Source organism: Acinonyx jubatus, chromosome D4, assembly GCF_027475565.1.
Source record: "Acinonyx jubatus isolate Ajub_Pintada_27869175 chromosome D4, VMU_Ajub_asm_v1.0, whole genome shotgun sequence".
Lineage (NCBI taxonomy): Eukaryota > Metazoa > Chordata > Mammalia > Carnivora > Felidae > Acinonyx > Acinonyx jubatus.
The window spans coordinates 22,108,564-22,124,904 of NC_069391.1; the positions used below are offsets into that span (position 1 = coordinate 22,108,564).

The 16,341-nt window shown below is 34.2% G+C and overlaps 1 protein-coding gene across 6 annotated transcripts in view; it reads left to right on the top strand.

The window, feature by feature from the left end:
• The window catches only part of SHOC1 (shortage in chiasmata 1), an 84,325-nt gene that overhangs the window by 28,245 nt on the left and 39,739 nt on the right, over positions 1–16,341 (top strand). For 3 of the 6 annotated variants that reach the window (XM_053204802.1, XM_027034824.2, XM_053204803.1), the window contains 7 exons: positions 1,903–1,999; positions 3,823–3,973; positions 4,919–5,020; positions 6,082–6,187; positions 10,931–11,016; positions 11,750–11,992; positions 15,824–16,240. In XM_053204802.1, the coding sequence (XP_053060777.1) occupies positions 1,903–1,999; positions 3,823–3,973; positions 4,919–5,020; positions 6,082–6,187; positions 10,931–11,016; positions 11,750–11,992; positions 15,824–16,240 (1,202 nt within the window). The remainder of the gene's footprint in view (positions 1–1,902; positions 2,000–3,822; positions 3,974–4,918; positions 5,021–6,081; positions 6,188–10,930; positions 11,017–11,749; positions 11,993–15,823; positions 16,241–16,341) is intronic. The other 3 variants (XM_053204799.1, XM_053204800.1, XM_053204801.1) reach the window with 3 other exon arrangements.

Genomic DNA, 16,341 nt, shown 5'->3' on the forward strand with positions numbered 1-16,341 from the left:
GTTTCCTTTGCTGTGCAAAAGCTTTTTATGTATGTATGTATGTGTGTATGTATATTTATGTATTTTTGAGAGAAAAAGAGTGTGAGAGGGGGAGAGGCAGAGAGAGAGGGAGACACAGAATCTGAAACAGGCTCCAGGCTCTGAGCTGTCAGCACAGAGCCCGATGTGGGGCTTGAACTCATGAACCATGAGATCATGACCTGAGCCAAAGTCAGATGCTTAATCTACTGAGCCACTCAGGCGCCCCTATTTTTTATAATTTTTATTTTTTTAAGGTTTATTCATTTTTCAGAGATAGAGAGACAGAGCATGAGCAGGGGAGGGGCAGAGAGAGAGGGAGGCACAGAATCTGAAACAGGCTCCACGCTCTGAGCTGTCAGCACAGAGCCCGATGCAGGGCCCGAACTCACGGACGGCGAGATCATGACCTGAGCTGAAGTGGGACACTCAACCAACTGAGCTACCCAGGCACCCCAGATGTTTTTTATTTTGATGAGGTCTCAATAGTTCTTTTGCTTTTGTTTCCCTGGCCTCTGAAGAGGTGTTGAGTAAGAAGTTGCTGCAGACAAGGTCAAAGAGGTTTTTGCCTGCTTTCTCCTTGAGGATTTTGATGGCTTCCTGTCTTACATTTATAGTCTTTCATCCATTCTGAGTTTATTTTTGTGTATGGTGTAAGAAAGTGGCCCAGGTTCATTTTTCTGCATGTTGCTGTCCAGTTTTCCCAGCATCACTTGCTGAAGAGACTGTCTTTATTCCATTCGATATTCTTTCCTCCTTTGTCAAAAATTAGTTGGCCATTCATTTGTGGGTCCATTTCTGGGTTCTCTATTCTGTCCCATTGATCTGAGTGTCTGTTTTTGTGCCAGTACCATACTGTCTTGATTACAGCTATGTAATACAGTTTGAAGTCCAGGATTGTGATGCCTCGTGTTTTTCTCCTGGTTTTCTTTTTCAAGATTGCTTTGGCTGTTCGGGGTCTTTTCTGGTTCCATACAAATTTTAGGATTGGTTGATCTGGCTGTGAAGAATGCTGGTGTTATTTTGATAAGTATTGCATTGAATATGTAGATTGCTTTGGGTGGTATTGACATTTTAACAATATTTGTTCTTCCTATCCAGGAGCATGGAATGTTTTTCCATTTTTTTGTGTCGTCTTCAGTTTCTTTCATAAGCTTTCTATAGCTTTCAGTATATAGATTTTTCACCTCTTTGGTTAGATTTATTGCTAGGTATTTTATGGTTGTAAATATTTTTTTTTAATTTTTTAATGTTCATTTATTTTTGAGAGAGACAGAGAGAGAGAGAGAGAGAGAGAGAGAGAGAGAGAGAGAGAGAGAGAATGAACACCTGAAGTAGGAAGGAGCAGAGAGAGGAAGACACAGAATCTGAAGTAGGCTCCAGGATCTGAGCTGTCAGCACAGAGCCGGATGCGAGGCTTGAACCCACAGAATGGCGAGATCATGACCTGAACTGAAGTCAGACGCCCAACCGCTGAGCCACCCAGGTGCCCCAAGTTGTAAATATTTTTTAAAGGAGAAAATATTCTGGGCACCTGGGTGACTCAGTCGGTTAAGCATCCAACTCTTGATTTTTAGCTTAGATCATGATCCCAGGGTCATGGGAACAAGCCCCAAGTTGGGCTCTGTGCTGAGCGTGGAGCCTGGGTAACATTCTCTCTCTCTCTTCCTCTGCCCCTCCCCCACTTGTGTGAGCTTTCTCCCTCTAAAAAAGAAAAATAAAGGTAAAAATATTCTTCATGTGCTCACAAGTCTAGTTGTTATCAATATCTTATCATTGCTTTACCTCAACTCCAGTTTTAATCATTGTGTAGTTTGATTGACTACATTTAGTATGTACCTTGCTTTTAGTAAACACTAACTTAATGTTTCATTTTTTGTTAAGGGAATCTTTCTCTTTTCAAGGAGATTTGAAAAATTTTGTGAAAGAAGATTTTTACATGGATAAAGAAAACTTTTGTCAGGAAAAACTAGAAGATACAGTAGGTTTAAATGAAACTGTAATACTTGCTTTCAGTAGTATTTTTGTAAAAGTTAGTAAAGCACACTTTTATAAATTTTAATACATTGACCATCTACTACTGTCAAGTTTAAAAAGATTTGGTAATGAGTTGAATATATTAATAGTGGAGTCAAATTTAAGATAATGGTTCTAATCTTTAGCCACACATTGGAATTACTTGGATAGTTTTAATAAAATACTGAAGCCTAGGTCCTACTCAGATATATTCTGATTAAACTCATCTGTTTTGCAGCCCAGGTATAATGAATTTAAAAACCTTCTTAATGATTTTAATAAATATACCTGGTATAAGACATTAGGTGGCCATGTTCTAATTTACAAAATGGAGACAAGCTATAATTGTTGATTTTGATTTATGAGTTAAGCACAAAACAGCACACACTATGTAAGAGAAGTGATCTCACTGAAATAGTAAGAATAAATATAGTCTGAGACTTCATTTTAGGTGCTGCCAATGGTTAATAAGGAAGATAGCATCTTTCATATTAAAGATCAAATTTTGGGGCACCTGGGTGGCTGAGTCGGTTAAGTGCCTGACTCTTGATTTCGGCTCAAGTCATGATCTCATGGTTCCTGAGTCTGAGCTCCATAGCAGGCTCTATGCTGACAGCATGGAGTCTGCTTGGGATTCTCACTCCCTCTCTCTCTGCCCCTCCCCTGCTCACTCTCTCTTTCTCTTTCATTCTCAAAATAACTTTAAAAAAAAAGGGTCAAATTTCTCAAAAGCACCCCCTCTTTTTTAGTATACAGTTCCAATAGCACACAAAATTGTTATTATGGTATTAGTACAAAGAATTTTAGCAATTGAGAGTAAAAACAACTTTTTGCAGCATAGCAAACTCAAAAAACTAGGCCCACATAGATTAGATGCATTTATAAAATTACTTTAAACATTTTTTTGAGACAACTAAAAATATTGTATATTTGGGCTTAAAGCATTCAAAGGAGATAGATATATCCATATCTTAAGGCATTTAAAGGGTTTCCTTACAATTAAAAATTTTAACACACATGGTGAAAATATTAATTCACTTATTATCCCCTTTCTCTAGTCCCCCTCTTCCTCACCCATTAGCTCTGAGAATTATGCACATAGAATCCAGTTCTGTAGGAATTAAAGAGAAGTGTATTTAATGAAGTGCAGTGAAGATCCATTCCATTTCATTTACCCCTTTTACTTCTCCCCAATCACCATCTCTGATCTGCTGCAGTTACTGCTTTTAATGTAGAATTTTTAAAATTTGTTATTAACCCAAAAGAAGATATTTCTGCATCTGGGGATATTGTATATCACTAGTGTAATCAGTAGCCATAAAAGACATTACTCAGAACATTGTTTATAATACATTTTTGGCTAGTATACCTCTGTTTTTTTAAAGTATTTGCATAACATTAAAATTTTTGAATGTTTAGTTTAAAATTTGGTATACCAATTAGGGGTGCCTGGGTGGCTCAGTTGGTTAAGTGTCCAACTCTTGATTTTAGCTCAGGTCATGATGTCACTGTGAGGTTGAGCCTTGCATTGGGCTCTGAACTGACAGTGCAGAGCCTGCTTGGGATTCTCTCTCTCCCTCTCTCTCTGCCCCTCCTCCCTTATGTGAAGCTGCTGTCTCTCAAAATAAATAAATAAACTTTATAAGTAAATAAATAAATCAAATTTGGTACACCAGTTAAAGTTATAAAATTATATAAATTTAATATAAATTATATATATCTGTTTATGAATCCAGAAATATTTATCTGGAAAATCTCCCTAAAAACTTGTTTTACATGTTATTTCAGCCATCAATTTTGCTTGAGTGTGAATTCTTAATACCTACAAGCCTCAAACAAGAAGTTGATATTCCATCACTCACCAAACTAAAGGAATCGTTAAACTTAATGCCAGAAATAATAAATTATGTAGATGAAAATGAAAAGCTTTTCAAAAGAGGTGAGAATAAATTTAAAAGTATATTACTTGTAAAACTACTTAATAATGTTTGTTGTAAAAATGTGTTGATTAAACTGTTTTCTGAACCTCCAGATTTTTGAAGTGTCTATAGTTTACATGGTGGAATCTTAGAATTATTGTTGATGAGATTCTTTTCTCATTGTCTTTCTCTTTATATACTTGCAAACTTAAAACCTCTCTGAAATTAACCATGACAAGATAATTACACAAATAAAGCTAAATCACCTATGACTTATTCTAATTTTTTAAAATTGTTTTCTTATAAACAATGACAAAGTACTAACAACTCTTAGGCTGAGTTTAGTTATATAAGGAGAAGCACAGAGTGAGGTTATGACTCATGGAATCAGATGACTGGGAGAATCATAACCTAAAATGTAGATGTTTTTATCCCAGTTAGATTTAGTAAATATTGTTGAATTCTTTCTAATGACAATTTAAGCCCAAATATTTAACTACCTTTTTATTTAATTCCAGTTGAAATCATCAAAGATGTATAATATTACAAAGGAGGAAAGGGAGATTTATGATGTCCATTAAGGACAGGGATGCTTGCCATTAATAGATCACAGACTTAAAGGAATCCTTGCAGACAAGGCTAAATCAAGTGAATTACTGATCAATCTATAAGCCAAAGCAAAGGAATGAAAAGTCAGTCTAAGAAAGTTGATCAAATTCATACCAGAACTTGAAAACATAGTAGAGCTTAAAACTGCAGAGTGGCCCACTGGCTTGTTAGGAGGACAAAATCTATGAATGCTAATGTAAAGGACAAGTGACTTTACTGAAGTGTTACACTCCCAGCCTTCAGTTGGCTCTGATGGTATACTAAGTAAAACAGAGTCATTGCCACAGTGGAATGAGAAAGATTACCAAAAAACTGATGTAATAGTTATGCTGATAGTAAACTTTCTCCCTTTTCAGATCTTACTACCAAGCATGGAATTGGCATTGAGGATATAAAATGCAGCTCCACAGAGATTTTGGCCATTCAAAGCTATGGTGAACCGGAGTACAATCAACCAGGTAGAAATTTTGAATAAATCATTGAGTTTATCAGAGATTACCTCTATGTGATGTAAAAGTACAATACATTCACATATAAGGTCTACTATGAGACAGTTTTCACATTTAAAACTTGATTATTGCAATCCAAGTTGTCATTTTTTTCTCTTATCTATCCATTTACATTTGTTATGATAATTAACTCTATCCTTCTGGCATCAAAACTGAATAATATACAGAGAGAATTAAAAGATTGAGGAAGAATGGAGGAAATAGCATTAATATGAAGATCAGAAATCTTATAATATTATAGTTCAGTAAATAAAATTTTATATTTTATCTCAGTGTTAGTGATCTTGCTGACCCTTGTTATACTTTTGTAAATTTGACTTTTTAATCACCCAAAACAATCCTATCATTTTTATTATTATTATCCTACCAGATTTGGACTCTGAATCATCTTTTGTTCCACTGTAATGCCAAATTGTGTTGCTTCTTAACTATGTTGATGGTACTGTTATTTAGTTACATTTTGGAAGTTATATTTATGAAAGTGATAGAAACACACCGACTACTTATGAATAAATGAGTTTCAGTTTCTCAAGCCCACCCTATAAATCTGTAACTCTGTGTTGGGCCACCTAGACTCTAGTTTTATTAAGGTAAAGTATTAGTCGCCATTAATACTATTTACTTAACTTCACCAATATTTCGTATGGAGATAAAAGTAGTACTGTCTCTGTAGTACTGACAACATAAGTTTCAGAATTAAAAGCATTATTACATATAAGACTCTTAGAGTTTATTTCATACTATAAACTCAATATAGTTGTCAGTGTATTTTTTTTAAATCACCAGATTTAATGTGCAGATAAATGTGTAAGTCCTTATATGGAAATTTAAAACTATCATTTTGTATTTCAAGTAACCCAAATGTCTTTTTACTAAAAAATTATTTTTGAAAATTTTTATTGTAACAGAATGATCAACATAATAGTTATTTATAAAAAAAGTTCTAAATTATACTTAATTTTATTTAAGGTTTATATAATTTGTTATTTTTAAACTTTTATGTATTCTAGTCGAGTTAGAAATGCCACTAACTCATCTATATCAAACAAACCAACATTCTTCCATGACTTCATTAACAGGACTTCAGACATTTCCATTTTCTCCTAGTGAAAAAACGTAAGTAAAGAACTTACTACATTTTACCTACTAAAATGTAAGTAAAGAACTCAAATTGTGGGACACCTGGGTGGCTCAGCTGGTTAAACACCGGATTCTTGATTTCCATTCAGGTCATGGTCTCAAGGTCATGGGACTGAGCTCTGTGTTGGGCTCTGTGCTGAGTGTACAGAGCCGGCTTGGGATTCTCTCTCTCCCTTTCTCTCTGCCTCTCTGCCTCTCTCTCTCTCTCTCTCTCTCTCTCTCTCTCTCTCTCTCAAACTAAAAATAAATAAACATTAAAAAATATATATTAGCAGGGTTGGATTCATTCTAAGATGTCTTTCCTTGGCTTCTAGAAAACTTCTCTTCTTATGGTCTTTCCTCCGTTTGTGTCTGTCCTAATTTCCTAATCTTATAAGGACATCAGTCATATTGGATTAGTAGCCATCTTAACCACCCACCTCATTTTAACTTAATCACCTCTTTAAAGTCCGTCTCCAAATACAATCACATTCTGAGGTACTGAGAGTTAAGGCTTCAGTATATGAATTTTGGTCACAATTCAGCCCATAATAAGCAACCAAGAGCCCTGAACTAGAGTCAGATTGCCTGACTATATCACTTATTAGCTCTGTGACCTTAATTGCCCTGTGCCTCAGTTTCCTTATCTGTAACATTGGGATATTTATAGTATATACCTTTCAGGGTTGTTATGAGGCCTTTTAAGAGATTTTCAAAGCTTTCTGACCAGGAATAGCCAAGGACCACAGGGCAGTGTGGACAGGGGTCCCTCCATAGATTTGGCTGTCAAATTACTCCTCTAGGAGTACTAGGGGTCACATCCCATCTCTAATAGATGACATCCACTGACCTTGTTTACCTGCCAATGTACTATTGGTGTTGGGGGAAGTAGACATGTAGAACCAAGTATTGATCCACAAATCTGTTCAATTCCCCATTGTTTCTGCACAGTATAGTCTGTAATCTCAGAATTGACATTGTAGGGCTGGATCATTGTATTCTAGTTTGAGCCAAAATTGTATAGATAGCTTAATAGCCAGCATTTTTGCCCTCCAGGGGAGTCTTAGATACCTTTGGTTGTTATCTTCTACCATGTGGCATATATGTAACTTATTTTCTAAATTAGATTAATCTGCTATCCTGGAATTGTTGATCCATTCCCCTGCTCTGAGGCTAGTTACAAAACTAGGAGCATAACCAGTAGAGTCCCTTTGTTCCCCACTGTAATCCTGAAACTTAATGAGTGACGAGTCCAAAATAATATATTTTCAGGAAAATTACAAGAAAGTATAAAAATATCTGATGAATTGTTCCCAGAATGGACACTTTGGGAGCTGAGTATTGAGTTTTGAGTTCTTATACTGAGTTTTGAGTTCTTAGCTATGATTGACTGATATATCAGAGAACACTGCTGTTGGGTTACTTGGGAGTAACTCATCCCTAGCTACTCAAGATTTCTATTAATGGTCTCAGGAAGGTGTCACAGCACAAGATGGAGGCGTCTGGTATTGAGGATCCCAGTTACCTTGTTTTGGCAAAGAATTGTGTCATTTGGGGGATAAATTGGTGATATACAGAACTCTACAATGAACCAGAACTGCCCATATCAGATATGAGCTCTAAAAAATAGCATCGAACAAGTACAGAAACTACATATAATTTGTTTAAATACTTTCAGTCCCTTTGCTGAGGTGCAGATATTTATTTGTAGGATGTAAACTGTCTTTTTTAGTGCTCTTTTACTCCATATACCCTAATCCATCTGTTAAGGCAGATTGGCAATCAGAAACAGAAACTAGCAGAAATTAGTACAATCTTGAATTTCAATCTGATATTAAAAGTATTTACTTAACTATAATAAACTCCTTTTAATTACACAAGTTATATATCTAATTGTTATAACTCAAATGTCCAATTAGAATTTATGAAACTTAAGTCTTTCCTATGTTTTATGCTTTACCTAAAGTTAGAACAAAGAAGGCTTTTTTAAATTAGCCAAATGTTTCCAGTTTTCAAAGAGTTTGTAAGGAGAACATGAACCCACCTAGTCTAGAGAAAATGCAAACAAACTTGCAATGCTTCAAGTTGAGCTCTGTTGTGTTTGGGAGAAAAAAAATTAACCAGAAATATATTTTACTTTTATGTTGTTAAGCTACAGATATCTTTTCATGTCAGTATTTTTGACTACCTTATCCTCTCCTTTTTAGCTGCTCAAACATAATTCACACACCATGCATGTTATCCATTTAAAGTATAAAATTCAATGGCTTTTACTATATTCACAGTTGTCCAACCATCTAATTCCAGACTTTATCACCTCAAAAAGAAACCCATATCAATCAGCAGTCATTTCACATTTCCCAGACCTTTACCCTCACCATTAGGCAAGCGCTAATCCACTTTCTGTCTCTACAGACTTGTCTATTCTGGACATTCAATAATTTTTTGTAGTTTACAAAATATAAGTTTTACAATTCTTTTGTTAAATTTACTCCTAAGTATTTTGTTGTATTGTAGATTAAATAGTTTTCTAAATTTCATTGTCAGATTGTTCATTGCAAATATATAAAAATACAAGTGGCTTTAGTATATTGCTCATGTACTATACCTGCCATCCTGCAGAACTCATTTATTAGTTGTAATAGTTTTATAGTGGACTCTTCAGGATTTTCAACATATAAGATCATGACATCTTGCAAATAAAGTTTTACCACTTCTTCCTTTAAATAAATAAATAAATAAATAAATAAATAAATAAATAAATAGCTAGCCCAAAGGTTCTAGGGCCATTTGAAACAACTTAAAGAAGTTGTCTCACCACTGCTACATTCATTAGCAAGAGATAAATCACTTTCATTTGGTTTATGAATATAAAAATCTTAAAATTCCTATATTCAAAAGAGATTTATACCTCAACTGTGAATCTAAAAACAAAGAAAAAAGTTAAAATTAAAAAAACAACAGAAGGAAAAAATAATATGTAATGTTATTGTGCTCTTAACTTGCTTTTATGTCCCCAATTACTTTTATTTCAGAACACATTTTTGCGGAAATAAACCCAGTTAATAAATATTTTGAGTGATTACCACATGTCAAGCTCTATGCTAGATTTTTAAAAAATGTTTTTCAATGTTTATTTATTTTTGAGAGGTAGAGAGTACGAGCGGGAGAGGGCCAGAGAGAGAGAGATACACACACAGAATCCGAAGCAGGATCCAGGTTCCGAGCTGTCAGCACAGAGTCCGATGTGGGGCTTGAACCCACAAACCGCATGGTCATGAACCTGAGCCAAAGTTGGACACTTATCCAACTAGCCATCCAAGCGCCCTTCTATGCTAGATTTTATGGAGCTAAAAAGAAAAGTCTGTGTAGCATCAGACTTTATTTCCACACTGATTACTGAATTGTGAACATATTTTTATATATGACCAAACAATATATCAAATGCAGACATGTCTTCAGAAAGTTCCATTAAGAGTGAGAATATTTGTTTATATTATGGTCTCCTGATGGACTTAACTTGCTTTCCTTTTGTTTTAAAGTAATTGCTTTACTTTACTTGGCTCAGTTGGTTAAGCGTTCAACTTCAGCTCGGATCATGATCTCATGGTTTGTGAGTTTGAGCCCTGCATCAATTGGGCTCTGTGCTGATAGCCCAGAGCACAGAGCCAGGAGCCTGCTTCGGATTCTGTCTCCCTCTCTCTGTCCCTCCTCCACTCATTCTCTCTCTCTCTCAAAAATAAATAAACATTAAAAAATTTTAAATTAATTGCCAATAATCTGAGGTGTCTGGTTTTCAAAGAGATCTTGGTAAGGTTCGAGAATTATCTAGAATCTCACATTTTGCCACCACATGCTAAATTTTTGGATTATGTGGGTAAATTGGATAGCTTAGACATAAAACCTAGCTTTCTACTGCACAGGACTGTCAACTAGCAATACTTATAATTAGCATACTCACATATGTTTTGTATGAACAGAGAAACAGAATACCATCAATTTTTGCCTTGGAGTAAGAGATTTGCAGCCATAGATTAAGGGGTTTATGGATTAATGGTATCTTCCCTATCAAGGCTAGTAACTTCATAGCTACTGATAAACTGTGATATACACTAATTGTCATGCATATTTCTTCCTTTCTCCTCCTAGCACCCTGTAACATGCAAACAGACATAAATCATTCACTCACACACACACCAAGAATGAAGGACCTGAACTAAACTTTAGGACTAAACTTTTACCTTCCTGAGAAGGTAGAAAAGACAGAACTGTTCTTTCATTTCATAATTCTGACTCTCAGCCAGCAGAGGCTCCAGAATTTGTTTAAAATGGACTTGGGGACAAGCCCATTTTGTAAAAACTTGTGTTAAAGCTACTGTGTTGTATGGAAAACACAGTAATTTTACCTAAACTGTATTTTTATTTGGGGTGGTTTATAGGGTTGGTGCTGGCACACTTCATAGTTGGAAGTGTTCCACTGAGGGAGCTAGAGGAAGGAGTAAGTTATAGGCAAGCAGGAGCAATTCAGGTAACACACTGCCACACCTTCCCAGGGGGAGGAAAACCAAGTATTTGAAATTTGGCTTATGGAACTCTCTACTTAGCTTTACACACTTACAGAGTTAATTTTTCACTGCTTTTGAATGTAAAAAATACTTAGAAAAAGAACTTTCTTAAACTTTTCTTATGCAAAAAGCCTCAATATTATCAATGTATTAAGCTTTAACTCTTCTTTTTCAGTAGTTTGCTTACTGCTGAAGAATCGGCTACCAAATACCATATGGTGTGGCAGTTAGAAAGCTCTTTGAAACCATTTTTGCTTACAGGTAAAGATTAATTGACTTTGAATGCTAAACGAAAAGTAAAGGTGAAACCGTGTAATCAGTAGAAATGTATTGTCAGTTTTGTTATTTCTTTACTATTGTTACTGTCATTATAAAAATCACAGTTCTAAATTAAGGTTTCGAAATTTTTCATTTTAATTTTGGGTAGATGCTTATAATGCAGATAATAATATTAAGTAGTTGTGCTACTTTGATTCCTCCCTACATTATGATTTGCACTATTTAGTTTAAAGTAATGAGGGAGAAATCTCTGTGCCACAATATATAAGATGATAGCCATCATGAAATCTGATCAAATATATCTTCTTGTTTAGGTTCATTATAATAAATTAGAATCTCAAATTTAATTTAATTAATTAAATTCTTCAAAATTATTTTAATTCTTCAAAATTTTATTAAATATATTAATTTAGTAATTACTAAAATGGTCAAAATAATGGTTCTATCTCCTACTAAATATTAGAATAATTTTAACTTCATGATATTTCCATAGATTGAAAAACATCCCTTATGTAACTTCAACTGCTAGAGTATTACAAATATTAGCATCTTGAAGACAAAATACTAGCTATAACTTCAATTTTGACTTTTTTCCCCAATGTGTGAAAATCTATTTCATAAGCAATTTCAGTGTGGTTCTATTTATTGTGTTTTTCATCTCTTTTTCTCTGTGGACTGTCTCTTTTTGTTGTTTGGTTTGTTATTGTTTTGTAAGTGCCAAGAGCTGAAGAGCCCAGTAGTCAATATTCAGTTACAGATTTGAAAAAGATATTTTCTATTGAAGAAGAAAGCCTTGTAGTTGATCCTGTAAACCCAGAGTGGTGGGAAAAAGAAGGACTAAATCTAATGGAGACAGAAACTTTGGAACATCTGAATACATATTTGTGTCATGATGATCTATCTGCTGATGATACTAAAATGGAGATATTTTTGCCTGCAAAAGTACTTCAATTTGAGTGTAAGTACATAATAGTAAATATCACTTGTGTGAATTATTCAGAATGAGAAAATGTTTGATACTGGCTTTCCATTAGGTGATTGGGAAGATATAACTAAATTCCAGCATTCAGTATTAGTTCTGGCTCTGCCAGAATTTATAACTTTGAGCTTCACAAAGCCCCACTTTCTTCCTTGAAAAAAAATGAAGTTTGACTAGCTCATCCTAAAATCATTTACTGTCCTAAAATTCTGTAGTCTCAGTTTTTAAATTTCTAGCCATTTTCAATTAAAGTGACTTTGTTTCTTTTTATAAGTGATTAATTGCCAGCTCAATGTTTGTCTACATCAGCTTAGACACAAACCAGCACTGTTATTTTTTGATCTGACAGGGGAACTCTGGGTATTCAATAATATGTAGTAACCTGTGTTCAACAATATATAAGCTTCCTTTGTTACCAAAGAGTTTACTCAACATTTTAAGTTACTTATACAATTATACAATTTAAGACAGCAAAAAATGTCTTGTAAGTACCTATCTTTCAAGTATTTTGGTTGCTATATGTGCCACTATAGTAAATGGAGTATTCTTAGTCTGAATTATACTTTTTTGAAGTATTTATGAATTATTTTTAAATCTTTGTGCAATAGTTACTAAATTTAGATCTTAAAGAAGTTGGTAAAGCTCACTTTTAGTTTATTATAGAGTAAATAATATATTTAAAAGTGAATTTTAGAAATTATGTATATTAGGAGACTGCTCTAAGGAGATAGGAATTGGGGCAAGAATTGTTATCAGCAAAGAGATGTTTCAAAGACAGAAGACAGAGGGCTTTGGTAGAAGGGAGGATAGATAGACTATGTTAAAGAAATGCACACCAGTCTATCCTAAGGCCTAGATGATTACTCAGGATAGAAGAATAATTTTAAAAGAGATTAAGTCAGATTGCTAGACAAAGAAAAAGGAGAGGAAGATTTTATGGGGTCTTCAAATTTCCAGAATAATGTATTAAATCTATAAGACTAGTAAAGTCTTTATTATGATATGTAACTATTTTGAGGTTAAAATAAAACATATGATTCACCTTGATATCCAATAGAATTATGACGATAGTTTAATTCTGAAGTCTAAAAAGCAGTAATAGTATCAAGAACTCATTACCAAGTTGTCAGGATAGGGCTGGTTAAACAGTAGAGGAAAATATTCAGAAAAGTGAAATGATAAACAGTTCATATTTGCCTACTAAACATACCAGGATATCTCTAGAAAATATCTCAGAGGTTGCAAACTGGTAGCACTCAGGTCCTGGTATTTTATTTAGTTACCAACATTTACAATTTGGAGGGTTACACATAAATGACATGTATTTTGAGATTGTCTTTAAAATTTCAAAGACCAGACCCTTAGTCTTATATGGCAACAACTGCCTGGAGCCAATAGCAGCTCACCACTTTAGACAGGCCTATAGCAGCTCACCCACCTCCAATTTGCCACAGTTCCCAGCACTCATAAATTGAGGCCAGGTGTTAATTGGCATTTAGCATTACTTTTGCACTTTTATCTTACATTTAGTGTAATTAAGAGGAAAGTAAAATGTTTCTGATACCAGTATCTCTAATAAAAGCAAAAACAAAAACAATTATTGCAAGAAAAAAGTTCTACATTTTGGAAGAAAAAAGTTCAAAATTTATCATCCTAAAGATTATGATTTAGGGGCTCCTGGGTGGCTCAGTCATTTAAGTGGCCAACTTTGGCTCAGGTCATGATCTTGTGGTTTGTGGATTCCAGACTCATATCCGGCTGTGTGCTGACAGCTCTGAGCCTGGAGCCTGCTTCAGATTCTGTGTCTCCCTCTCTCTCTGCCCTGCCCCTGCTCGCACTGTCTCTCTCTCTCTCTCTCAAAAATGAGTAAACATTTAAAAAAATGTCAAACATTTAAACATTAAAAAAAAGATTATGATTTAAGCATATACTTCCCAAAGTAACATACCTTATTTATCTGGGCCTATAGGCATTTAAGCTTTTTTGCAAATTTTATAAGATATAATATACATATAATTAAATGTACCCATTCTAACTGTACAGTCTTATGGATTTTGACAAATGTGCATACCAATGAAACTACCACCACAATGAAGATATAGACTATTTCTATCACCCAAAAAGTTCCCCGTGCTCCTTTGCATTCTGTAGTTCCCACCCCTCTCTTCTTCTAACCTTCACCCCTGACCCCAGGTAACCACTGGTCTACCTTCTGTCACTATGTATTAGTTTTCTGTATTCTAGAATTTCATTCATGGAATCATATAGTAACTCCTTTGTGTTTGGCTTCCTCCACTCAGCATAACATTTTTGAGATTCATTTACAATGCTGTGTGTATCGCTATTCACTTCTTGTTACTGAAGAATTTTTCATATGGATGTACTCCAGTTTGTTTATCCACTCTCCTGGATTTATTTCCCAGGTTTTTACAGGGAAAGTTAGGAATAAAACTTCTATGAATCTTCTTATTGAAGTCTTTTTGTGAACATATGTTATCATTTCTCTTGAATGAATACCTATGAGTACAATTACTGGGTCTTATGGTAGGTGTATATTTAACTTCATAAGAAACTAGTAAATTGTTTTCCAACGTGGTTGCAAGATTGTGCATTCACATTAGCAACGTGTGAGAGTTCTAGTTATTCTATATCCTTGCCAACAGTTGGTATTGACAGTGTTTAATTTCAGCCATTCTAATGGTGTGTTGTAGTATCTCATTGTGCTTTTAATTTGTATTTTCCTGATGACTAATGATGATGAACATCAGTTAACATGGTCATTGGCCATTTGTATATCTTGCTTTAAAAAATATATTATAGGGGCTTCTAGGTGGCTCAGTCAGTTGGGTATTCAACTCTTGGTTTTGGCTCAGGTCATGATCTTGTGGTTCATGGGTTCGAGCCCTGCATTGGACTCTGCTGACAATGCAAAGCCTGCTTGGGATTCTCTCTCTCTCCCTGTCTCTGCACCTCCCCTGCTCACTCACTCTCTCTCTCTCTCTTTCAAAATAAGTAAGTAAACATTAAAAAATATATTATAGCTTTACTGAAATATAATTCAAATGCCATACAACTCTAAAGTACACCATACAGTGGTTTTTAGTATAGTCACAAAGTTGTGTAATCATCACCATGATCAATTTTAGAACATTTTTGTCATCGCTCAAAAAAAATCTTGTACCCATTAGCAGTCACTCCCCATTTTCTACAGCTGTGGAACCACTAATCTATTCTCTGCCTGTATAGATTGCCTATTCTGGATGTTTCATATAAATGGAATCATACAATATGTGGTCTTTTGTGACTGGCTTCTTTCATTTAGTATGTTTTCAAAATTCATCCATGTTGTAGCATGTACATATCTTATATGAAGTATTGTTCAAATATTTTGTCAAATTTTAAATTGGCTTTGCTTTTTAAATATTAAACTAGGAGAGTTTTTTATATATATTGGATACAGTTCTTTTCAAGTATATGTATTATAAGTATATTCTTCTGATCTGTCAATTGCTTGATACCTAAGTTTTTGACCTTTAGACTTAATTCTAAGCCTATTGGCAATAGGAATTTTCTGGAATTCTTTACCTGGTAACCTAACTCCAGTAGTAAGAAAAAAAGGTGCAGAAATTTTGCCCTTTTAAAAAATTTATTTTATTCAGGTCAAAATTGATTTTCAAAGCAATAAACAAAGTACTTTTAAGGATCAAATTATATTAATAAGAACCTATAAATAAAAGTTATCCTAATACCCTAGCAGAGCACCCATTTATTCATGGATGTCATTTGGATATTTTTATTTTCTGTTTTCAGCATGGCTAGAATATAAAAGTTGTTCCTCACCTATTGCACTTATTAATGAGAAATCTACAAATGATCGTTTATTGCTCCCACAAAAGATTTCATCTCTGGCAAAAGAAATACCAGACCTGTGTTTTTCTGATGACTATATATCTGTTAAAAGACCAACAAAAGAAGAAAAACCAAAGAATGATCTAGAATTAGTTTATAGAATAAGCCAAAATAAAGAAAATGAAGATTACTTGGAACTTAACTGCACAGTACCATCTATTGAATCATCTTCCTCTCCAAAAATTGAAAAATCATCTTTTAAACAAGGTAGAAAATGGAAGAATGATTTGGACCTTTTGAATGACTTTATTGTACTGCGAAATAAACATAGAACTTGCACCTCAAAGACTGAACTCACGGGCAGTAAAGAAAATGATGGTGGGTAACTTAGTAATAGTTTGACATAAATATGATAGCTTTAAGGACTAAATATATAATTTACTACAGAAGGTAAGGAAATAAAGCTCTTTCAAATAGAA